General features: G+C 39.2%; 1 protein-coding gene across 1 annotated transcript; it reads left to right on the top strand.

Moving 5' to 3' along the window:
* Positions 1-1,022: 1,022 nt before the first annotated feature.
* On the top strand, positions 1,023-26,637 carry LOC123464642 (histone H2B type 1-L-like). The gene is made up of 2 exons (XM_045161992.1): positions 1,023-1,248; positions 26,522-26,637. Exons 1-2 carry the CDS (start codon positions 1,023-1,025, stop codon positions 26,635-26,637), a joined length of 342 nt encoding a protein of 113 aa, XP_045017927.1.
* The last annotated feature ends 213 nt before the right edge of the window (positions 26,638-26,850 follow it).

The raw sequence follows: 26,850 nt of genomic DNA, 5'->3' as shown, positions 1-26,850 counted from the left end.
GACTCTCAAGAGTCTTCTCCAACACCACAGTTCAAAAGCATCAATTCTTCGGCACTCAGCCTTCTTCACAGTCCAACTCTCACATCCATACATGACCATTGGAAAAACCATAGCCTTGACAAGACGGACCTTTGTTGGCAAAGTAATGTCTCTGCTTTTGAATATGCTATCTAGGTTGGTCATAACTTTCCTTCCAAGGAGTAAGCGTCTTTTAATTTCATGGCTGCAGTCACCATCTGCAGTGATTTTGGAGCCTCAGAAAATAAAGTCTGACACTGTTTCCACTGTTTCCCCATCTATTTCCCATGAAGTGATGGGACCAGATCCCATGATCTTCGTTTTCTGAATACTGAGCTTTAAGCCAACTTTTTCACTCTCCACTTTCACTTTCATCAAGAGGCTTTTGAGTTCCTCTTCACTTTCTGCCATAAGGGTGGTGTCATCTGCATATCTGAGGTTATTGATATTTCTCCCGGCAATCTTGATTCCAGCTTGTGCTTCCTCCAGCCCAGCATTTCTCATGATGTCCTCTGCATAGAAGTTAAATAAGCAGGGTGACAATATACAGCCTTGACATACTCCTTTTCCTATTTGGAACCAGTCTGTTGTTCCATGTCCAGTTCTAACTATTGCTTCCTGACCTGCATACAATTTCTCAAGCGGCAGGTCAGGTGGTCTGGTATTCCCATCTCTTTCAGAATTTTCCACAGTTTCTTGTGATCCACACAGTCAAAGGCTTTGGCATAGTCAATAAAGCAGAAATAGATGTTTTTCTGGAACTCTCTTGCTTTTTCCATGATCCAGTGGATGTTGGCAATTTGATCTCTGGTTCCTCTGCCTTTTCTAAAGCCAGCTTGAACATCAGGAAGTTCACAGTTCACATATTGCTGAAGCCTGGCTTGGAGAATTTTGAGCATTACTTTACTAGCATGTGAGATGAGTGCAATTGTGTGGTAGTTTGAGCATTCTTTGGCATTGCCTTTCTTTGGGATTCTGTGTTGTTGGGTGTTGTCATTATAGACATGCCTGAACTGGCTAAGTCTGCTCCTGCCCCTAAAAAGCGCTCTAAAAAAGCTGTGACCAAGGCCCAGAAGAAGGACGGCAAGAAGCACAAGCACAGCCGCAAGGAGAGCTACTCTGTGTACATGTACAAGGTGCTGAAGCAAGTCCATCCAGACACCGGCATCTCGTCCAAGGCCATGGGAATCATGAACTCCTTCGTCAATGACATTTTTGAGCCCATTGCTGGTGAGGCATTGCATCTGGTGCATTACAACAAGCGCTCAACTATCACATCCAGGGAGATCCAGACCACCGTGCGCTTGCTGCTACCTGGGGAGCTGGGCAAGCACGCCGTGTCTGAGGGCACTAAGGCTGTCACCAAGTATTCCAGCTCCAAGTAAATATAATATGCCTAGCCACTGTTAACGGAGAAGGCAATGGCACCCCACTCCAGTACTCTTGCCTGGATAATCCTATGGACGGAGGGCTTGGTGGGCTGTAGTCCATGGGGTTGCTAAGAGTCAGACACGACTGAGCGACTTCACTTTCACTTTCTTTGGGATTGGAATGAAAACTGACCTTTTCCAGTCCCGTGGCCACTGCTGAGTTTTCCAAATTTGCTGTCATATTGAGTGCAGCACTTTCATGGCATCATCTTTCAGGATTTGAAATAGCTCAACTGGAATTCCATCACCTCCACAAGCTTTGTTTTTAAAACTCTTCGAAAAATGGGCATAGAAGGAACCTACCTCAACATAGTAAAGGCCATATATGATAAGCCTACAGCAAACATTATTCTCAATGGTGAAAAACTGAAAGCATTCCCCCAAAGATCAGGAACAAGACAAGGCTATCCTCTTTCCCCACTATTATTCAACATAGTTCTGGAAGTCCTAGCTACTGCAATCAAAGAAAAAGAAATAAAAGGAATCCAGATTGGAAAGAAGTAAAGCTGTCACTGTTTGCAGATGACATAATACTGTACATAGGAAACCCTAAAGATAGTATCAGAAAATTACTCAAGCTAATCAGTGAATTTAGCAAAGTTGCAGGATACAAAAATCAATACCTCCATCCAAAGAACAACACTCCTCCCATGAGAAAGAAAACCCTGAGGATATGTGTGGGAGCTGGTAAGTGAAGTGTGTAGACTGTTGCTGGTAAAGCTGAAGAGAGTTTCCATCTGGTGCTTCAGTTTTGTCTATAAAGTAAGAGCAAGGCCGCCTGTGGCCACATACAGGAAGTCAGTGCAGAAAACTCAGCAGTGGCCACAGGACTGGAAAAGGTCAGTTTTCATTCCAATCACAAAGAAAGGCAATGCCAAAGAATGCTCAAACTACCTCACAGTTGCACTCATCTCACACGCTAGTAACAGAGAAGGCAATGGCACCCCACTCCAGTACTCTCACCTGGAAAATCCCATGGACGGAGGAGCCTGTTAGGCTGCAGTCCATGAGGTCGCTAAGAGTCGGACACAACTGAGCGACTTCACTTTCACTTTTCACTTTCATGCATTGGAGAAGGACATGGCAACCCACTCCAGTGTTCTTGCCTAGAGAATCCTACGGACAGAGGAGCCTGGTAGGAGGCCATCTCTGGGGTCGCACAGAGTTGGACACAACTGAAGCGACTTAGCAGCAGCAGCAACAGCACAGGCTAGTAAAGTAATGCTCAAAATTCTCCAAGCCAGGCTTCAGCAATATGTGAACCGTGAACTTCCTGATGTTCAGGCTGGTTTTAGAAAAGACAGAGGAACCAGAGATCAAATTGCCAACATCCACTGGATCATGGAAAAAGCAAGAGAGTTCCAGAAAAACATCTATTTCTGCTTTATTGACTATGCCAAAGCCTTTGACTGTGTGGGTCACAAGAAACTGTGGAAAATTCTGAAAGAGATGGGAATACCAGACCACCTGACCTGCCTCTTGAGAAATTTGTATGCAGGTCAGGAAGCAACAGTTAGAACTGGACATGGAACAACAGACTGGTTCCAAATAGGAAAAGGAGTATGTCAAGGCTGTATATTGTCACCCTGCTTATTTAACTTCTATGCAGAGGACATCATGAGAAATGCTGGGCTGGAGGAAACACAAGCTGGAATCAAGATTGCCAGGAGATATATCAATAACCTCAGATATGCAGATGACACCACCCTTATAGCAGAAAGTGAAGAGGAACTAAAAAGCCTCTTGATGAAAGTGAAAGTGGAGAGTGAAAAAGTTGGCTTAAAGCTCAACATTCAGAAAACGAAGATCATGGCATCTGGTCCCATCACTTCATGGGAAATAGATGGGGAAACAGTGGAAACAGTGTCAGACTTTATTTTTCTGGGCTCCAGAATCACTGCAGATGGTGACTGCAGCCATGAAATTAAAAGACGCTTACTCCTTGGAAGGAAAGTTATGACCAACCTAGATAGCATATTCAAAAGCAGAGACATTACTTTGCCAACAAAGGTCTGTCTAGTCAAGACTATGGTTTTTCCTGTGGTCATGTATGGATGTGAGAGTTGGACTGTGAAGAAGGCTGAGTGCCGAAGAATTGATGCTTTTGAACTGTGGTGTTGGAGAAGACTCTTGAGAGTCCCTTGGACTGCAAGGAGATCCAACCAGTCCATTCTGAGGGACATCAGCCCTGGGATTTCTTTGGAAGGAATGATGTTAAAGCTGAAACTCCAGTACTTTGGCCACCTCATATGAAGAGTTGACTCGTTGGAAAAGACTCTGATGCTGGTAGGGATTGGGGGCAGGAGGAGAAGGGAACGACAGAGGATGAGATGGCTGGATGGCATCACTGACTCAATGGACGTGAGTCTGAGTGAACTCCGGGAGTTGGTAATGGACAGGGAGGCCTGGCGTGCTGCAATTCATGGGGTTGCAAAGAGTCAGACACGACTGAGCGACTGAACTGAACTGAATTGAATAATGGGAGGGTGGTCGGAGTTATCCCTTCTCAAAGGGGGGAAAAAGTCTCATCAAGGACTCAGCAGACATGCAATTAAAAGTATGAACTCTAATATTGTAAGAAAAAAAATTTTTTGGCCAGAGATTTTTCTCAGCAATTTTTTCCAGTGTTCTGAATGTAGAAACAAGAGCCAGGATGGAGAATTTGAGGTAAGATGTGGCATGCAAAATTTATTACATGGCTACTTTTGCCATAAAGCAAAGTATAAAATAACTAAATTGAGTCCTTTTCAAGATTTACCTGGGACTGGAGCATTGGCTTAGGATACAAAATACCTGTATCCAACTTCACATCCCTATTGTCTATTGAAAGGATTTTAATCCTTTAATAAAATCACTCATAACATACAATGGAAAGTATTTCCTAGAATTTTGTAAAACTAATGAGAAGGAAGCTTGAATATGCTGATTAATGTGTAAGCGAGTTATTGGAAAAGGAACGATTATTGTTTTAATATCCTCTCAGTTACTCTAAAAGATTCCAAAACTGATTGTATAACACGCTATATAAAGTACAAGGCTTAGTCATAGAATCATCAGTCTCATACCTGGGTTTTCATACTTAGTATAAACGTCTGGAGGATTTTTTATCCTCCAGCTGAATGGCTTAAAACTCCCATAAAGGTAACTACACAGCATAAAAAAGACATCTTAGATACAGTTATTTCAAGTCATTTATACAGATAAATGCATTTCTGTTCACTTTCAGCATTCAGTAGTTTGTTGTAAATTGGAGTATAACTTGGAAATCATTTCCATGATCATATTAAAGACACAATTTATTAAACACTTTAAACATCATTCACAAAACAACATTAGGGCATAAGAGTGACAGTAGAGCTCTCTAATCAAAGAATCATTACTTCACCTCTTCTCAAGGATTTGGTTGTCTATACAAAAAAAAATTTTTTTTAAATGGTATACAAAAAAATATGTTAAAGAAATGGGTCACTTCAACAATTTGTTGAAGTACAATGAATCAAACTGAGGCCAAAAACAAAAAAATGAGACTAAAGATTAGTCTTAGCAAGTGGATAAATGCAAGTAAGAGGTGCATTTTATAAGCAAACTTATAAGGCAACTTCTGCAAAATAAACAAACTCTCAGCAATGAGTATATGAAGAGCCGCCTCTGGGCACCAATTTCCAGTTTCAGACCCACATCTATCAGCTCTGGAAGCCACAGAGGGATCTCCACCAGGGAGAACCCCAAAACTGGAGCACCCCTTTAGGTCCCTTCTCTTCATTTCCTCCCTTCTTTGACTCTATCTGAAAACAAGTCAGGTCAAATGAAAAACAGTGAAGTTCACGTGGGTGAGTTCATGATAAGAGAGCAGAAGTGTTCTGTGTCTAGAAGAAGAAATACAGGTCCTGAGAGCTGCTGCTGCTGCTAAGTCGCTTCAGTCGTGTCCGACTCTGTGCGACCCCATAGACGGCAGCCCACCAGGCTCCCCCGTCCCTGGGATTCTCCAGGCAAGAACACTGGAGTGGGTTGCCATGTCCTTCTCCAATGCGTGAAAGTGAAAAGTGAAAGTGAAGTCGCTCAGTCGTGTCCGACTCTTAGCGACCCCATGGACTGCGGCCTACCAGGCTCCTCCATCCATGGGATTTTCCAGGCAGGAGTACTGGAGTAGCTTGCCATTGCCTTCTCCAGAGAGCTAGACTGAGAAGATAATAAATTAGCTAGGAGTGGCGGGGGAAGACCCTTTCTCCTCAGCATCATGGTGTTTGCCTGTGTGGTGTGTGATGACTTCTGAATGCTTCTGGCTGGCACCATCTGCATGAGGTGTGGGTGTAAACAATTTTCAGAATCATATTGTAAGTGGATATCATATCACAAAATACCAGTGGCTCTCTAATAACTCATCACATATGCATCACCTGTACTCATTATAGAGAGAGAAACTGTCTCTGATTTGACTACAGTGGAATATGAAACATGTCTTTTTTATTCTACAAGAACTCATTTTTCTTTACTAGATTTTCTTACTAAAGGGAAATCAAAACTTGTTTTTCTGAAACCTATACAACTGATCCTTTGTCAGTTCCTTACTGCTATTATTTGAATTTACGAAAGTTGCAATGCGAAGACAATTTAGGTTACAATGATATTTGGAGATGAGAGTGCTGACAATCCTTGGATATGTTTGAAAACCGGCAAATGTGTGGCTCTCAGCTACTTTCACTACCTTATTTGATGCCTCTTCAACTATATTGGGTGCTCCTGTTCTATTATTCCCAACTCTTATTATACAAACCCTTTAAATAAATTATTTAGCCTCTATTGTTCTAAGTTCTTGGATTTATTTTTACATCACAATTCTCTAGTTTCCAGTATGTTATTTCCTGTTACGAAAGGATTCAAAGTAGTTTGTTTTTTATTGTTGTTTTTCAAAGCCAGGGAGGCTGGCCAGTGGTACGTGGGGATGTTTCGCAATGCTACTTCCTTCCTATACACACACACACACTCACAGGCCCTAGGTAAAAAGTTGCCAAATTATCTGAAGTCTTCAAATCACCCTTTCTGGCTCCTCTTTCCTCCTTTGGAAGCACGTCCTGCCCTTGAATTGCACTGCCTCCTGAATTCTCCCCTTTTCCTTACACAGAGCCTGGCCGGGGTCACAGCTCCCCACGCTCCTGGTGGCAGTGGGCCACTTCTCCTAGAACATACTCACTGTCTAGCAAAGCAAAGGGAAGAGGCAGGCTGGCCCCTCCGCCATCAGCCTCAGTCTTTCTGGGACACCAGGGTTTCTCCTTCCTACAAGTTACATCCTGTCTATAGCCAGACTGGCCCAACAACAAGGCTGTATCTGTGAAAGGGAAACTTGCCCCAAAGGGTACGTGTTGGAGCAGAGGAGTGTGGGGGAGGGGAGAGGTGCAATAGGAAAGCTAATCGTCAAAGAGTTAAAATCCAGCCTATCAAAATTTCATAATACTCAGTCAAGTAAATTCTTTTTTCTTTTTTTACTGATATTTTGTTCTAGAAGATAGCAATATTAGCATATTCTAGAAAAGAAAAACCTGACTTTAATAAAATATCATTAAATGAGAGATGCATGATTAACTGTTATTGACAAAAACATTATTTTGAAGTTACCTCATATACTTAGGTTTAATGAAGTCTTAAATATATAGAATTATTTCATACACATATTAAGAAAACATGAAATAGGTGACTAGGTAGAGTTGAAAAAGATACTCTCAAATATTTTATATTGTCCATGCCTTATATGCTGCTGTTGCTGCTGCTGCTGCGTCACTTCAGTCGTGTCCGACTCTGTGCGACCCCATGGACTGCAGCCTACCAGGCTTCTCTGTCCCTGGGATTCTCCAGGCAAGAACACTGGAGTGGGTTGCCATTTCCTTCTCCAATGCATGAAAGTGGAAAGTGAAAGTGAAGTCGCTCAGTCGTGTCGGACTCTTAGCGACCCCATGGACTGCAGCCTACCAGGCTCCTCCATCCATGGGATTTTCCGGGCAACAGTACTGGAGTGGGGTGCCATTGCCTTCTCCCATGCCTTAATACATTGGGTTTTATATGTTAGAGTGTTTGTTACCCTATTCAGGATACAGTGGCTTTTTTTTTTAATAGAAATATAGTTGATTTACATTGTTGTGTTAGTTTCAGGTATACAGCAAAGTGATTCAGTTATGAATATACATATATATTATTTTTCAGATTTTTTTCCCTTATAGGTTATTATAAAATATTGAGTATAGGTCCCTGTGGTATATAATAGGACCTTGTATAATACAGTGACTTTTACTAGGACGTGTGAAATGATTTTTTTTCTACCTTGTGGAATAATTTATTGTGGAACAGCTGAAAAGTTTCTCTAATTTACTAATACTTCAAAGCATAATTTATTTTCTCAGGAAAAGAACTGGAAAGATTGGCCCCACATTTAAAAAGTCACTCTGGTAGTTTAGTATTCAAAAATGAGTAACTACATGGATGTTTTAACTACCAGTGATGTTTTAAAATTAATATTCTGGCTATATATACAGGGTTTGTTTGTTTTTTGTTTGTTTTTTGGCAAAACCATGGTAAGATACTAAAATGATCTAAGAATCTTCATTCCAAAATGTTTCCCCAAATAATTTCTGAACCATATGGCAGAAATTTGATACAGATGACTAAATTTGCTGTCATGTTTCATTATTGTTCACAGTGAAACCGATGAGAGAGCTTTAGATACTAATTAATACCTTAGAAATATGAATTTACATAAGACTTTTAGAGATACCATCTTTAAGTACTCTTATTCTTACAAAAATTAAATAAAAAGCAAAGATCATAGATGAAGGGAAGAAACAGATTGAGTGACAGTATATGCTGGCCAGACACAGGGCTAGACACCTCACATACCGTAGGTCATTCAACAGTACGATTAGATAGGAAATATTTTAAGCTGTGGAAATTTTCTTTTTCTAAACCTGTATAGCTCTTTTTTATTTTATTGAACTAATAGTCTATTTACAATGTTGTGTTAATTTCTGCTGTACAGCAAAGTGATTCCATTATACATACATATATATATACATTCTTTTTCATATTCTTTTTTATGGTTTTTCACAGGATGTTGAATATAGTTCTCTGTGCTATAGAGTGCTATAAGTAGGACCTTGTTGTTTATCCATCCTATGTATAATAGTTTTCATCTGCTAATCCCAAATGATCAATCCATCTCTCCCCCATCCCTCTTGCTCTGGGCAACCACAAGTCTCTTCTCTATGTCCACAAGCCTGTTTCTGTTTGTAGCTAAGTTCACTTGTGTCATAGTTTAGATTCCCCATATAGGCAATATTATATGATATTTGTTTTTCTTTGTCTGACTTACTTTACTTAGTATGACAATCTCTAGGCCCCCAAGGCGCTGCAAATGGCATTATTTCTTTCTTTTCTATGGCTGAATAATATTCCATTGTATATAAATACAAGGGAACAGTATATATTCCATATCCTGGTATGTGTGTGTATGTATATATATATACACACACATCCTCTTTATCCATTCCTCTATCAGTGAACATTTGGGTTGCCTCCACGTCTTGGCTATTGCAAATAGTGCTGCAATGAACAATGAGGAGCATGCCTCCTTTTGAATTACAGTTTTGTCCAGCTATACGCCCCAGAGTGGGATTGTGGATCCTGTGTGAGCCAGCATAACTCTTGACCCACATGTCATAATGCAGAGATTATTTACTCTGCCCTATGCTCCCCTTGCACAAGATCTTCTCTTGTTCAAGTCCTATTTCTTGAATCTTCAGCCTCAGGCTTGATGCGGGGCAGTCTCTGAAGGACTAGGCTAGTACTTCAACTCACCTTTCAAAATATTCCCAGTATAGGCCACACCTTCAGTTCCCAGGTACCTAATGACTCATGCCCCTCCCCCAGCCTACTGAGTAGGATATCAAAGCCTCCTTTATCTCTCTGGGTGGATACAGAGTCATTAAGCTTAAACATGCCCTTTGCCAATAGATTTGAGGGTTGGGTTTAGTTATTAACTCGGGGAGCCTCCACCCAGCTAACTATTCTAGGAAATAATTGGGTGAGTCAGGTGTTTTTATATTCATATTTCAGCAAACCAGTAATCCCAGAGCACTGTGACTGAAGGCTGAATGTCCTGGAAAGCTTGCCATCACGTCTCCATCATGACACAAACTCTGAGGATAACAGGAGAAAAGTGCATTGTCAACAGAACTATGTTTTATTGTTTTTAAACAGCATTGTCTTATTTGTTATAAAGGGTCAATAAATGTTTGCCCATCTCACCATTGATGAGACTGTAAGATGTTACCATAAGGCACAGAGCAGCACCTTCACTGAGGGAGTGGGGGACGGGAAGTGAGCGTCTGTGTTTAAGTGGGACCACAACCTGAGAAAGGCCTCCTCTGCCTGGAAGACAAACAGCACCGGGAGCATCTGCCCTCTTTCCACTTAGAGAAAAGCCTAGCCTCCCTGGTGTGTTTTCCTTACGGCAGCCCGTGGCGTGACTGTGCAGGCAAGACGGCTCTGGGACACTCCTCCCACCAGCCAGGCACACACCCAACTCAGAGCAGGAGCTGGAGGCCAGGAGGAGGAAGACAACAGCAGGGCAGCACTTCTCCTTGGTCATCAGGGCAAACACAATCACCGCTCACCTGCTCAGGACCTGAGGATGCTTGTAATTCATAGAACACCACGAACGGGACCTCACTTCTGAAATGTAAGGACATGAGGGAAGTTTAATCCTCTGTAGGAAAAACATTCTCCTGAAATCAAATAAGTTAATTTTGTGTTCAGTACTTTATTGTGCAGTAGATGCTGAGCTAAACACTTTATATGCTTTTGCAATGAACAAAGCTCACAATTCCAAAAAGTTGCTGTTCTTTCACCATTTTACAGAGGAAAAAGTTGGGACAGTCACTTGCCCAGAGTTCCACAGCTAAGCCAAAATTTAAAGCAAAGTTTTGTTTGTTTTTAAGAGCCAGAACTATTGACAAGTATATTATATTGCCTATTAGTAACTGTTTAAATAAAACTAATGTGACTAGCATGCAGCCTGCATATCTAAGCTTAAAATTACTCAGTATTATATATCTATATATATATATAGATATATATATATATATGATATAATAGGGGCTTCCCTGATGGCTCAGACGGTAAAGAATCCACCTGCAATGCAGGAGACATAAGTTTGATCCCTGCGTCGGGAAGATCCCCTGGAAAAGGAAGTGGCAACCCACTCCAGTATTCTTGCCTGGAGAATTCCATGGATAGAGGAGCCTGGCAGACTATAGTCCATGGGGTCGCAAAGAGTTAGACACGAGTGAGTGACTAACACTTTCACATATATATAATAGCATATTTTGATATAAAAATTTTATAATTAAAAAAACCATTAAATGAAACTTTCAAAGTAGATATTCTACCACAATAAGAAATAACTCTAAAAACATGGGTAAAATTCATAATACAAGCAACATCAAGATTCAGTTCAAACAAAAACTTTACAGGCAAGCAAAAGCTAAAAGAATTCAGCACCAGCAAAACAGCTTTGCAACATATTCTAAAGGAACTCTTCTAGATCAAAAAGAAAAGGCCACACCTAGAAAGAAGAAAATTACAAAATTAAAAACTCAGTGGTAAAGGAAACACACAATAAAGGTAGGAAATCTTTCACACACAAAGATAGGAGGGAAGTTAAAAGACATAAGTAGTAAAATCATCTGTACAAATGCATGGTTTTAGAAATGGATTTGAAATTGAGATCAGTAATTTAAAACAATCCCAGGTGACTCAGTGGTAAAGAATCTGCCTATGAATGCAGGAGACATTGGTTCAATCCCTAGGTCAGGAAAATCCTCTGGAGGAGGAAATGGCAACCCACATCAGTATTCTTGCCTGGGAAATCCCATGGACAGAGGAGCCTGGTGGGTTACAGTCCATGGGTTGCAAAGAGTCGGACACAACTGAGTATACATGCATGCACATGTAGGCCACTATACGAAAACCTCATAGTACCCAAAATGCAAACCACTGAGAATCACAAAGGGAAAAAAACAGATAAAGATTTGACAAAAATGGATGTGAAGGCTCAGGCATTTTTATATTTCTCTCCGTACTTTTATATAAGTGTGATATATACTACATGGAAATACATTTATAAAAAAGCAAATCCCTCACTACCTGTCTGGCGGAAATTCTGGCCATTATTTTTACCTTGATGATGCCCTGAGTAACCATGGGGGTAACGTGGGATGTACTGTCCACCTCATCACTACGGGCCTTTGCCGTCTTCATACGTGACCTCTGAGGCTACCAGAGAACGGACATCTGACCAGCAGACAGGGAGAGAGAGAAAATCACACATGGGAAACTTCTGTTATGGGCTAGGTCAGGAAATGGTACCCATCACTTTCACCAACATCCTGCTGATAGAACTTAGTCACATGGTTGCTTCTACTATGGGAGGCTGGAAATGTAAAGTAACATGTACCAGGAAGAGAGAGAAATAGGATTAAACAGTGAAGCAACCTTCCCTGGTCTAGCCTCCTGGTCATGACATAGTCTTTCACTCTTCTTCCCTACTTATCCCTTCATAAGAAAACAGTTCAAAATCCCATTCAGTCACTGTATCCAACTCCGGATCAAGGGTCTCCAAGCAAGGGTCTTTTTCCATCAGGTAAGCATGCTGCCTAAGAATCCGAACACCTATAAATTATGATAAATTATCTTCCTATCTCCCTCCCTGAAATATACAAGAATCTGAACACCTATAAATGACAAATTATCTTCCTTCCTATCTCCCTCCCTGAAATATACAAGAATCTGAACACCTATAAATGATAAATTATCTTCGTATCTCCCTCCCTTAAATATACACGCATACATCACTGCGTTAACCAGGCGCTTCACTTCATATACACAACTGCTTTTTGTTTTTCATCCTCTTATTTTGGTTCTTTTGCCATTATAAAGGGTTGTTTCTGCTGAAAAGAACAAGAAACAAACAAGCTAAAAGCTCATATCTAAACAACAACTTTGATCTCTACTGGGTGACAAGTAGTAATTTTCATCTCTGTAAAAGCCCACTAAAGTCACCTTCTTTAAACACCTTTCCTGACCCCATGAGCCCCAGGCACTTTTTGTTCCTTCTGCCTATATCATTCCCATCTGTGATTCAGACTTTACAAGTCTGTAGAGGGCTTGCTAAGAAATCTACACTTGACCCTAGAGAGCTACCAAAGAATTTTCACACAAGCTTGACAACAATGAAATTTTCAGTTAGAAAATTCACTGGGAGATGCCTTGAAGGGACATCAACTGAAATTTGCAGATATTCAGAGTAAACTAAAAATAACAAAAAGAAATAGAAGAAGAAAAAGCAGAAGAGCTAATCGGTGGCCTTGTTATTATCAGTGAAATAGAGACAGTTTTAGACAAATGACTCAAGGGACCTTGAACATATCAGCTGCAGAATGTCAAAGCTCTTTTATTTGCTTGTGGACAGAAAGAAGGAGATGGGCTAAATAAAAGTATCTTCATCAAATTTGAAAATCCTCAATTTAAAATCTTATGCTCTCTGTCTACCTGTAAGAAAGGCGATTATTCATTTGTTTACAAAGGATTCATTAGCTGATTTCAAGCAGGACTAGTTTTATTGCCCTGATATTGTGCTGTGTCTGTGCTGTGTGCTAAGTTGCTCAGTCGTGTCCGACTCTTTGAGACCCAGTGGACTGTAGCCCACCAGGCCCCTTTGTCCATGGGATTTTCCAAACAAGAATACTAGAGTGGATTGCCATGCCCTCCTCCAGGGGATCTTCCTGACCTAGGGACTGAACCGTATGACTTACATCTCTTACATTGGCAGGTGGGTTCTTTACCACTAAGTATTAATTCCTTAAGGATTAAAAAATGGGTATGTGAGTTCTATTTCAATTTTTTTCAGAGGCCCAGAATTTTAAAGTAAATATCATCTTAACATGCATTCTTAATGAGTTATTTCATGAAATGAAACAAAGTATCTGGCAGCATAAATACAAAAGAGAACATTCACTGAAGCCCACTCTGTGCAAGGCACCTTGTCATAGAAGGAAGAACAAAACATGGTTTCTACCTTAAAGGAATCTTTAAGTCATGTAAAACTCAAAGGAAGATTAACATCTTCCTGTTTCAGGACACTACATATGAAGTATTACCTAGGAAACTGGAAGTTCCCTTATTTTAGTAAGAGACTGCTGCTGCTGCTGCTAAGTCGCTTCAGTCGTGTTCAACTCTGTGCTACCCCATGGACTGCAGCCCACCAGGCTTCTCCGTCCATGGGATTCTCCAGGCAAGAACACTGGAGTGGGTTGCCATTTCCTTCTCCAATGCATGAAGGTAGAAAGTGAAAGTGAAGTCACTCAGTCGTGTCCAACTCTTAGCGACCCCATGGACTGCAGCCTACCAGGCTCCTCCATCCATGGGATTTTCTGGGCAACAGTACTGGAGCGGGGTGCCATTTCTTTCTCCAATGCATGAAAGTGAAAAGTGAAAGTGAAGTCGCTCAGTCGTGTCTGACTCTTAAAAACCCCTAAGTCCTTATCTTACTCTGTTTGGACTATTATAACAAAATACCATAAACTAGGTAACTTGTAAACAACATAAAATTATTTCTCATAGTTATTGAAGCTAGAAGTCCAAGATTAAGACACTATCAGCTTCAGTGTCTGGCGAGGGCCCTCTTCCTGGTTCACAGACGGCAACCTTTCACTCTGCCCTTGCATAGTGGGAAGGAGAAGGGTGCTTTCTTGGGCTGCTTTTATAAAGGTCTTGAGAGAGCATTATGAAAAACTGTATGCCAATAAACTTGACAACTTAATGAAATTAACAAATTTTTCTTGAAAAACACAGATTATCAAAGCTTACTGAAGATAATATCCATAACTGCCTTAAATCTATAAAAAAAAAATTAAGAACATAAATTTGTCGTTAAAACTTTTTTCTCAACAAGAAAACCTCAGGCCCAGATGGCTTCACTGGGGAATTCTACCTAACATTTAAGGAAGAAATAAAAATATCAATTCTACACAAACTCTTCCAGAAAATTGATGAGGAAGGCGTATTCCACAACTCATTTTATGAAGTTAGTATTACCCTTATACTAAAACAAGACAAGAACTTCCCTGGTTGCTCAGATGGTAAAGAATCTGCCTGCAATGCTGGAGACTGCGGTTCAGTCGCTGGGTTGGGAAGATCCCCTGGAGAAGGGAATGGCAACCTACCCCAGTATTTTTGACTGGAGAATCCCATGGACAGAGGAGCTTAGCAGACTACAGTCCAAAGTGCTGCAAAGAATTGGATATGACTGAAGTGACTTAGCACGCATGCAAAATAAGATAAAGATATTATAAGAAAAAAAATCTATAGTCCAATATCCCTCATTGACATAGATGCAAAAAATATAAACAAAATTTCAGCAAATTGAGTCTGACACTATATTTTAAAAAGACAATACATCACGACCAACTGGGGTTTATTCAGGAATGGAAGATTTGTTCAATATTTGAAATTGCTCAGTGTAATTCACCATATTAACAAGCTAATAAAGAAAAACTATATATTCATCTCAATAGATTCAGAAAAAGCAGTTGACAAAATTCAATGTTCAATCCTGATAAAAATTCTCAGCAAACCAAAAATAGAACTTCCTCAACCTGAGAAATGACATCTACCAAAAAAAGTAAACAAACAAAAGCCAAAACCAAACAAATAACTTCAATTAACATTGAAATTAAAAGACACTTGCTCCCTGGAAGAAAAGCTATGACCAATGGAGACAGCATATTAAAAAGCAGAGATATTACTTTGCCAACAAAGGTCTGTCTAGTCAAAGCTATGGCTTCTCCAGTAGTCATGTATGGATGTAAGAGTTGGACTCCAAAGAAAGTTGAGTGCCAAAGAATTGATGCTTTTGAACTGTGGTGTTGGACAAGACCCTTGAGAGTCCCTTGGACTGCAAGGAGATTCAACCAGTCCATCCTAAAGGAAATCAGTCCTGAATATTCATTGAAAGGACTGATGCTGAAGCTAAAACTCCAATACTTTGGCCACCTGATGCAAAGAACTGACTCACTGGAAAAGACCTAGATGCTGGGAAAGATTGAAGACAGGAGGAGAAGGGGATGACAAAGGATGAGATGGTTGTATGGCATCACTGATGAGATGAACATGAGTTTGAGCAAGCTCTGGGAGTTGGTGATGGACAGGGAGGCCTGGCATGCTACAGTCCATGGAGTCACAGAGTCAGACATGACTGAGCGACTGAACTGAACTGAACATTAAACCTCATATGAAAGATGGAATATTTTTTTCTAAGATTAAGACAAGAATGGTGATCTCACTATTTTTCTTCAGCAATGTATAGGAGGTTCTAGCTAGTGCAATAATGCAAGAAAAATAAATGAGAGGCCTTCTGATTAAAAATAGTAAAACTATCTTCATTCACAGATGATGTTATCATCTACATAGAAGGCCCAATGAAATCTACACAAATAGCTATTATAACCTTTAAGTAAGTGTGGCAAAGTTGCAGGATATAACAGTTTACAAAAATCAATTGTTTCTCTATATACAAATACCAATTGGAAATTTAAAAACAATAAAATTTACAATAGTATCAAAATATTAAATTCTTAGGGATAAATTTGACAAATATATGTATGACCTGGACTCTGAAACTTGAAAATATTGCTGAGAGAGTTCAAAGGAGACCAAAAGAAATGAGAAGATATGATAATCATTAATATTATTAAGATGTCAATTTTTTTGCAAATTGATCTAATAATTCAATATACCACCAAATCAAAACTCTAGCAAGTATTAATGCAGAAACTGACAAACTAATTAAATGCATATGAAAATGCAAAGGATCTATAATAGCAGAAATAATTTTGAGAGAGAATATAGTTGAAAAACTTTTTACCTAGCTTCAAGACTTATGAAAGTAAAAAATAAAGCTAATCAAAACATAGCCATATTAGCATAAATATATGCCAATAGGTCAATGGAATAGGATAGAAGTTCAGAAATAAACACTCATATATCATCACCTGCTTTTTTCAACAAAGATGCAAAGGAATTCAATGGAAAAGAATTGTCTTTTCAACAAATGGTGCTGAAAAAAATGGATTTCAACATGCAAAAAGTAAAGATTTTCAATCCATATCTCACATATAACAATAAACTCAAAGTAGATTTTAGATTTAAATGTTAAAACGTTCATAACAAAACAGGAGAAAATCTTGTGACCTTAGATGAGTATGTCCAGAATATATAAAGAACTCTCAAAACTCAATAACAAGAAAACAACCCATAACAAAATGTGAAAAAAAGCTAAACAGTTAAACAAAGACTTTATCAAAGTTACATGATAACAAAGAACTCATGACAAAAGTCTCTCTCCACACATTAGTTATTAGATAAATATAAATTAAAACCACAATAAAATATCATTATATACTTATTAAGATATTAACATTAAAAAAGATTGGTCATACCAAGTTCAAAAGGATTTGAAGCAGCTGAAACTGTCAAACACTGCTTGTGGAAATGAAAGTTAATAAAATCACTAGGAAAACAATTTGATAGTTTTTTTAAAAATTAAATGTACACCTGCCATATGATCATTCATTCCACTCCTAGGTATTATCAAAGAGAAAGTATATATTCATATGAATACATGTGAAAATGTTCGCTGCTGTTTAATTTGTAATAATCCAAAACTGGAGACACCACTCCACCACTACTGCCATCACCAGATCATACATTGATTCCCTAACCCCCAATGAGACTGTATTTCAAAATGAGACTTACGAGGCATTTAGGGTTAAATGAAAAATTTATATGCAGGTCAGGAAGCAACAGTTAGAACTGGACATGGAACAACTGACTGGTTCCAAATAGGAAAAGGAGTACATCAAGGCTGTATATTGAACCCTGCTTATTTAACTTCTATGCAGAGTACATCATGAGAAACGCTGGGCTGGAAGAAACACAAGCTGGAATCAAGATTGCCAGGAGATATATCAATAACCTCAGAAATGCAGATGACACCACCCTTATGGCAGAAAGTGAAGAGGAACTAAAAAGCTTCTTGATGAAAGTGAAAGAGGAGAGTGAAAAAGTTGGCTTACAGCTCAACATTCAGAAAACGAAGATCATGGCATCTGGTCCCATCACTTCATGGGAAATAGATGGGGAAACAGTGGAAACAGTGTCAGACTTTATTTTTCTGGGCTCCAAAACCACTGCAGATGGTGACTGCAGCCATGAAATTAAAAGACATCATCTCACACGTGTGAGATGAGTGCAATTGTGTGGTAGTTTGAGCATTCTTTGGCATTGCCTTTCTTTAGGATTGGAATGAAAACTGACCTTTTCCAGTCCTGTGGCCACTGCTGAGTTTTCCAAATTTGCTGGCATATTGAGTGCAGCACTTTCACAGCATCATCTTTCAGGATTTGGAATAGCTCAACTGGAATTCCATCACCTCCACTAGCTTTGTTCATAGTGATGCTTTCTAAGGCCCACTTGACTTCACATTCCAGGATGTCTGGCTCTAGGTCAGTGATCACACCATCATGATTATCTGGGTCGTGAAGATCTTTTTTGTACAGTTCTTCTGTGTATTCTTGCCATCTCTTCTTAATATCTTCTGCTTCTGTTAGGTCCATATCATTTCTGTCCTTTATCAAGCCCATCTTTACATGAAATGTCCCCTTGGAATGTCTAATTTTCTTGAAGAGATCTCTAGTCTTTCCCATTCTGTTGTTTTCCTCTATTTTTTGCATTGGTCGCTGAAGAAGGCTTTCTTATCTCTTCTTGATATTCTTTGAAACTCTGCGTTCAGATGCTTATATCTTTCCTTTTCTCCTTTGCTTTTCGCTTCTCTTCTTTTCACAGCTATTTGTAAGGCCTCCCCAGACAGCCATTTTGCTTTTTTGCATTTCTTTTCCATGGGGATGGTCTTGATCCCTGTCTCCTGTACAATGTCACGAACCTCATTCCATAGTTCATCAGGCACTCTATCTATCAGATCTAGGCCCTTAAATCTATTTCTCACTTCTACTGTATAATCATAAGGGATTTGATTTAGGTCATACCTGAATGGTCTACTGGTTTTCCCTATTTTCTTCAATTTAAGTCTGAATTTGGCAATAAGGAGTTCAAGATATGAGCCACAGTCAGTTTCCAGTCTTGTTTTTGCTGACTGTATAGAGCTTCTCCATCTTTGGCTGCAAAGAATATAATCAATCTGATTTCAGTGTTGACCATCTGGTGATGTCCATGTGTAGAGTCTTCTCTTGTGTTGTTGGAAGAGGGTGTTTGCTATGACCAGTGCATTTTCTTAGCAAAACCATGTACTAAACAATAAAAAAGAATAAATTATTGGGATGTACAACAACATAGATGAATCTGAAAATAATTGCACTGAGTGCAAGAAGTCAGACAAAAAATGTAGCATTGTATGATTGATTTCATTCATATAAAATTTCAGAAAATGAAATCTAACCTATAACGAAATAAATTGGTTTGGGTTTGCATAGGGTTTAGCATGGATAGGGAAAGGGACAGGATATAGAGTTACAAAGAGGCTCAAGAAAACTTTTCATGGTCATTAAATATTCTCCTTATCTTGATTACTGTGATGATGTTACAAACATCAACATACATTGTACATGTTAAATAAGTGCAATTTTTGACAATTCTATCTCAATAAACTATTTTTAAATCTAATAAAATTTAGCTTTAAAACTTGTAAAATTTTCATCTACAGATTTCAGTCTTGACAATGTAGTATTTATATGATCAATTTAAACCACCAAAAAATTGTTGTTGTTCAGTCTCCAAGTTGTGTCCAACTCTTTTGCAACCCCATGAACTGCAGGATGCCAGGCTTTTGCCCATTGAGTCAGTGATACCATCTCATCCTCTGATACCCCTTTCTCCTCCTGCCCTCAATCTTTCCCAGCATTAGGGTTTTTTTTTTTTTTTCCAATGAGCCAGTTCTTTGCATCAGGTGGCCAAAGTATTGGATCTTTCGCATCAGTCCCTCCAGTGAATATTCAGGGTTTATTTCCTTTAGGATTGACTAGTTTTGACCTCCTTGCTGTCCAAGGGACATCTCAAGTGTCTTCTCCAGCACCACAATTTGAGAGCATCATCTCTTCAGCACTCAGCCTTCTTTATGGTCCAACCTTTACATCTGTACATGACTACTGGAAAAACCATAGCTTTGACTGTATGGACCTTTGTCGGCAAAGTGGGTGTCTCTGCTTTTCAATATGCTGTCTAGGTTTGCCATAGCTTTTCTTCCAAAGATCAAGCATCTTTTAATCTCATGACTGCAGTCACCATCTGCAGTGATTTAGGAGCCCAAGAAAATAAAGCCTGTCACTGTTTCCATTGTTTCCCCATCTATTTGCCATTAAATGATAGAACTGGATGTCATGATCTTAGTTTTTTGAATGTTAAGTTTTAAGCCAACTTTTTCACTCTCCTCTTTCACCCTCAAGAGGCTCTTTAGTTTCTCTTCACTTTCTGTATATCTGAGATTGTTGATATTTCTCCCCCCAATCTTGATTCCAGCTTGGGATTCATGCAGTCAGGCATTTTGTAGGATGTACTCTGCATTTAAGTAAAATAAGCACGGTGACAATATACAGTCTTGATGTACTCCTTTCCCAATTTGGAACCAGTCTGTTGTTCCATGTCCAGTTCCAACTGTTGCTTCTTGTCCTGCATACAAGTTTCTCTGGAGACAAGTAAGGTGGTCTAGTGTTCCCATCTCTTGAAGAATTTTCCACAGTTTGTTGTGATCTACACAAAGGATGCTAAAGCTGACTCTTTGGAAAAGACTGATGCTGGGAGGGACTGGGGGCAGGAGAAGGGGACAACAGAGGAAGAGATGGCTGGATGGCATCACTGACTCGATGGATGTGAGTTTGAGTGAATTCTGGGAGTTGGTGATGGACAGGGAGGCCTGGCGTGCTGCGATTCATGGGGTCCCAAAGAGTCGGACACGACTGAGCGACTGAACTGAACTGAACTGACATAAAGACTTTAGCATAGTCAATGAAGCAGAAGTAGATTTTTTTTGGAATTCCGTTGCTTTTTCTATGATCCAGCGAATGTTGGCTATGTGATCTCTGGTTCCTCTGCCTTTTCTAAATCTGGCTTGTACATCTGGAAGTTCTTGGTTCATGGACTGTTGAAGCTTAGCTTAAAGGATTTTGAGCACTTCTTTGCTTGCAAAAAATGAGTAGAAGATATTTTCTTAAAGGAGTTACAGTAAAATCTTCTGTTAGCTTTCAGTTCTTAAACTCTGCATGGTGATAAAGCAAGAAAAAAGAAAAACAACTGCCAAGAAAATTTTTTCTTAACTTGTAAAAGCAAGTACAAGGGCATATGTTCTTGTCAAGGAATTTCTACAAATAGAATCATCCAAAAGCTAACTATTTCTTCACCTTCCAGATCACTTTAAACTGCTTTTTCCCCTGAATAATTAAAAAATAGTGGTTTAGGTAGCTTTTAAAAACACAATGAAAATAATAAATAAATTTGTATTTCTTAAAGAAAGAAGCTTTTATTTTTTCAATACCTGAGAGAAATTTGGCAACTGCTGAACACTTTAAATAAATCTAAGGATAGATAAATTTCGTAGTTACCCAAGGGAAAAGGAGTTCCCTGATAGCTCAGTTGGTACAGAATCAACCTGTAATGCAGGAGATCACAGTTCTATGCCTTGGTCGGGAAGATCCACTGGAGAAGGGATCCACTCCAGTATTCTGGCCTGGAGAAGTCCAAGGACTCTATAGTCAATGAGGTCACAAAAAGCTGGACACGACTGAGAGACTTTCACTTCACGGGGGGCGGGGGGGAGGGGACATAATGAGAACTGTAATATAGAAAAATGATTTTTTTTCCTTCTACTGTGTTTCCATCAATCTTTCCAATGTAAAAACTAAGAAGTGGAAAGAAGAGTTTTCTGGTGAAGAGATTTTAAACATAAGAGGTTAATTTTGCATTCTCTATAGTCCACAAATTGTAATGGGAGTTTAGAATTGTGTTTTTTTAAGAGGAAATTAAATACTAATTATGGATGGATGCTTAATATAAGTTAAACTGACCTGTGAATGTCCCATTACTTATCATTATTTCCTTCCAGTGCCAGGAATAATCAGAAATATCTACCTTTTTTTTTTTTTTTGATAAAAGATCTTTGTAATAATTTCATAGGGCTTCCCAGGTGGCTCAGTAGTAAAGAATCAGCCTGTCAGTGTAGGAGATGCAGGAGACAGGGATTCGATTCCTGCGTTGGGAAGATCTCTGGAGGATGCAATGGCAACACACTGAGGTATTTTTGCCTAAAAAATCCCATGGACAGAGGAGCCTGGTGGGATAGAGTCCATGGGGTTGAAAAGTCGGACAAAAATTAATGATTGACACACACACAATTTCACATTCTCATAAAGTAGCTTCTTATTATGATGCCCATCTTACAGATCAAGAAGCTAGAAAAGAAAGTTATGCAAATATATGTTGTAGATGTTAGAATACTATTTTGAATGTTTGATTATGTGTTCAATCCATAAATGGCAGGGGCGGAGGATCATTAAAGGATGCTGGGAGGTGGGGAGGGAGATGGAGCTGTGTGTGAGGGGAGGGGAGAGCAAGATGGGTCTGGGGTGCGTTGAGTAAGAGGAATTGGCAGGAGAGCTCTGTGACAAGGTCTGATAGGAGGCAGAAAGAATCTTAGTGGCTAGAGTTAAGGATCGGGACTTGAGATAAGACTGTGTGAGTCACTAGAGGAGTGAGACAGTTGCCCTGATATGTTTGCTATCACAAATCAAATTGTAACTAGTATAAACATTATTTTTTTAAAAAACATCATGGTATGCTTTAAGCACATGAGGAAGAGAATAATTCAGAAATCATTTCAGTACTGTCACATGGTACGAGATAATTATTCTTCACAGGAATGATTCAGTGGGGGTGGTGGTAGGAGGAACATCTTCTTAACAGAGTCTCTCTGAATAACCCAAGCAGACACTCTGGCTTTAGGAAATCCAGATTACCAGAGCTGCAACCAAGGAGTCACTGTTTGCCTCTTTCACACTGTATTGCAAAAACTTGTTTGCATTTTTATCCATTATGTAGTTATTGGGTTTTCTTTTTTCTGTAGTATCATTATTAAAGACTACATACATTTAAAAAACTGTGTTGTTTAATATAGATTTGAATATGTTTTCCTTTAATATACTCACTAGGTTCAAACTCAGATGAATATACAATAGAAATTCTTCTTTCCATTCCCTCACCAAAAGCCCAGCCCTCCAAGTTTCCCTCTCAGAAGCAACCAATATTATCTGGTAAAAAAGAGAGAGAAAAAGAAAGAAGGAAAGAAAGAAAACTGCCCTTTTTTTTTTTTTTTTGAGGGATTGCTATTGTATTACAGGGAAGACTGAGTTTTATTGTGATTGTTCCTTCATAGTTATTAAGTCATGAAAAAAATGTTATGACATTAAGTTATGAAGTAATACATTTGCCCTTCTGGTTTGTAGTTGTTACTAACCCATGAAGGAAGTCTTATAATGAAACTTTGTTTTGCCCCATCTCATATTTGGTAATATTATATAACCTTTAAAAAACTTGTCTTGAGTACAGTGAGCGTGCTCTCAAGTATTTGCAAATGACTAAATCTGTATTTTAAACAGACTCAAGAATGGTTGCTGCAGAAGGGGGTTTAGTACTTTACTAACACTGGGCTGAAGAAGCACAAGCTGGAATCAAGATTGCAGGGAGAAATATCAATAACTTCAGATATGCAGATGATACCACCCTTATGGCAGAAAGTGAAGACGAACTAAAAAGCCTCTTGATGAAAGTGAAAGAGGAGAGTGAAAAAGTTGGCTAAAAGCTCAACATTCAGAAAACTAAAATCATGGCATCTGGTCCCATCACTTCATGGGAGATAGATGGGGAAACAGTGGGAAACAGTGTCAGACTTTGTTTTTTTGGGGGCTCCTAAATCACTGCAGATGGTGACTGCAGCCATGAAATTAAAAGACTCTTACTCCTTGGAAGAAAAGTTATGACCAACCTAGATAGCATATTGAAAAGCAGAGACATTACTTTGCCAACAAAGGTCCATCTAGTCAAGGCTATGGTTTTTCCAGTGGTCATGTATGGATGTGAGGGTTGAACTGTGAAGAAAGCTGAGCACAGAAGAATCGATGCTTTTGAACTGTGAAGAAAGCTGAGCACAGAAGAATCGATGCTTTTGAACTGTGGTGTTGGAGAAGACTCTTGAGAGTCCCTTGGACTGCAAGGAGATCCAACCAGTCCATTCTAAAGATCAGCCCTGGGTATTCTTTGGAAGGAATGATGGTAAAGCTGAAACTCCAGTACTTTGGCCACCTCATGTGAAGAGTTGGCTCATTGGAAAAGACTCTGATGTTGGGAGGGATTGGGGGCAGGAGGAAAAGGGGATGACAGAGGATGAGATGGCTGGATGGCATCACCAACTTGATGGACGTGAGTTTGAGTGAACTCCGGGAGATGGTGATGGACAGGGAGGCCTGGCGTGCTGCGATTCATGGGGTCACAAAGAGTCGGACACGACTGAGTGATTGAACTGAATATTATAATACTTTACTTATTAGAAAATAATCCAATTCTTAAAACAAAAATTGTTTAAAGGAAGTCAGTATTCCATGTATAAAATGCCATAAAGAATCATATTCCTGGAAAATGTTGTGGAATTATTTTGACATCTTAACGTTAATTTAAAATTTTACAGTTGATAGTGACTTCCTTAAAGCAACAGGAGTATTTTAACCATCATAAATCCCAAGAAGGAAAAAGTAAGTTTACTTGCTGAGTGAGTTGATGTCTAGCAACAAATAGATATCTTTCCACTAGGCTATTTCCAGATGTACAATACTCATTTCTTCTAACCTCTCAGTCTTCAGCTGAGCCAATATTGTGCGACTGTGTAGAAGTTTAAGAGAACACTCCAGTTAGAAGGACTTAGGAAATATTTGAATACATTCTATGCCAAATCTAAATCACGTAGACCATAGCTAGTAAACCACGGGATAAAAAGTATCCCAACTTTGCATCCCTTGAGCATGCATGGCATGGATAGAAAATGACATATAACATGACATAGTTTAAATGGTAAGCATGTTAAGTGTGACACAAAACCGTTAATCATCAGCATAAAGACGGACTCAAAATTGGGGAGATAAACGGTAAGTAAATTGAAAGTCATAAAATTTCTAAAAGACCTTAGACACAATATAATTTGATTCTCTTGTTACAAGAGAAACTGAGATCTAGAGAAGTTAGGATTACATACATTATACAGACTCTTCAGATCAGTGTACTGCAGAGCTAGAACCTGAACCAGGTAATCTGACACCTAGATCAAGGCATTCTGCACTCTAATAATATGTCAGGAGATAAATTTTTTCTAATTTTTAAGAGAGTATTTTATATTTTTCTCTTGACGAATCATTTCCAGAAGTCTTGTCTAACCCTCTAGGTTAGTTAGAAGGGAGCTCTTCTTGTGGGCTCCCAGATGACCTCTGCCTACCCCAATTTTAACTCTGGTACAGTGTTTTGACTTGTGAAGTACCTGTGTCCCCTTATTAGATTATAAACTCCCTGAGAGTTGGGAGTGACTCACTTCTCATTGCATCCTAGTAACTAGCACAGTGCTTGGCAGACATTGAATAAGTAATGAGAAAATACTAGTTAAATTGATCTTTCCTTGAAATCCTTTAAAGGGGCACCATGATCTGAACTTTGCCTGCTTCTCTAGCTTCATACCCCCAAATTGTGGCACAAAATTGCTAATCTTATTCTGTGCAAACATCAGTTTCTGGTTGTATGGTTTTGTTCAAACAATCCTTTTCCCTACACCTCTCCCTACCACACTCTGCCCTCAAACACACATATATTCCACTGCATTAATTCTCTGGAATCATTTCCTCCTGGAAGTCTTTCTTGATTCATAACTTCTCCCAACCTAAATTGGATTAATCCTATTCTGAGCTCCAGTAATTCCTTGTGCATGCATCTCTACACTACACACATCACATTATGAGGCAGTTCCATAAACACTGCACCCACGTTCTGTTTTATTCATGTTGGAATCTCCAAGATTAGTGCACTCAGGCACACAGATGATTTTAAAATGCGATTTAAACAAAAAGAATACATTAATAGAGAAGGAATCTTGGCACAGGGTGAAGTTTAAGGAAAGTATAGATATGGAACTGCAAATAATTGGATATTCAGTATATTTTCCTAAGAAAGAACTAAAAAAAAAAAAATAGAAGGCGGCTTTCAATTGTGAGGTTACATTCAAATCACAAAACAAACTTTTATGTAAAAGGACAGTAAAACACTATTTGGCAATTTTTTTTTACGAAGACAGCGATTAGGAACTACAATGGCAAGCCTTTCATGTAAATGCTAATGTACTGGTTATCATAGGACAAAAAGGCACTTTTAAGCATGTTTACAACATATACTAAGATGAAGAAAAACCAGAGGTTAAACTATATTCAAAACCTGCCCCCCAAATGTCCTACACTACAAGGCATTGGTTTTATTCCCAAATTGGTGCACAAACCTTTTTCTTTCCAATCCATTTTTATTGTTATATTATATAACATAAAATACAACCATTTTAACCAATTTTATTCTTTAAGTATTAGTTAGTTTCGGATTTACAGTGAAGTGGTTCAGATTCTTTTCCCTTACAGATTATTACAAAATACTGAGTATAATTCCGTGTACCATACAGCATGTCCTTACTGGTTATCTATTTTATATATAGTGGTATGTACCTGTTATTCAAAAATGACGAATTTATCCGTCCCTCTCCACCACTTAAACCACTTTAAAAAGTGCAGTTTAGTGTTATTAAGCGCCATCACCACTAAACACCCACAATTGTAAAACACGCTGCAGCCGCAACTTCCTTCTTTTCAACTTTTCTTTTGTAACACACTTAGCTTTCCGCACCACAAAAGGTTCAGAAACTAGGGAGAATGAAGTAAAGGATTATACTTCTCGGGATCCGTCAAGGGAATCGAAAAGCTACGTTCAAGCGTCCGTCGCCAAGCAGTAACCATAGCAACATAGATACCTCCCCTCAAAGGCAGCAACTGAGCACCGCCCCCCCCCCCCCAAGCGACAGCTGTCCCTTCCCCTCCTACTGCTTAAGGACCAGGCTCTTCACCCCGGACTGGAGGCAGAAGGAGGAAGAGGGAAGAATAAACGACAAAGCGAGAAGTACAGCCCAGCACTCGCTCTCCTCGCCCTCCCTCTTATCCCGAGCCCT

This window comes from Bubalus bubalis, chromosome 10, assembly GCF_019923935.1.
Source record: "Bubalus bubalis isolate 160015118507 breed Murrah chromosome 10, NDDB_SH_1, whole genome shotgun sequence".
Taxonomy (NCBI): domain Eukaryota; kingdom Metazoa; phylum Chordata; class Mammalia; order Artiodactyla; family Bovidae; genus Bubalus; species Bubalus bubalis.
This window is presented reverse-complemented; position numbering and strand designations above follow the sequence as displayed.

Bases quoted from the DNA above. Each gene is read 5' to 3' on its own strand.
- LOC123464642 (XM_045161992.1), top strand. From the start codon at position 1,023: ATGCCTGAACTGGCTAAGTCTGCTCCTGCCCCTAAAAAGCGCTCTAAA. The intron at 1,249-26,521 runs GTGAGGCATTGC...TAACACACTTAG, and splicing joins CATTTTTGAGCCCATTGCTG to CTTTCCGCACCACAAAAGGT.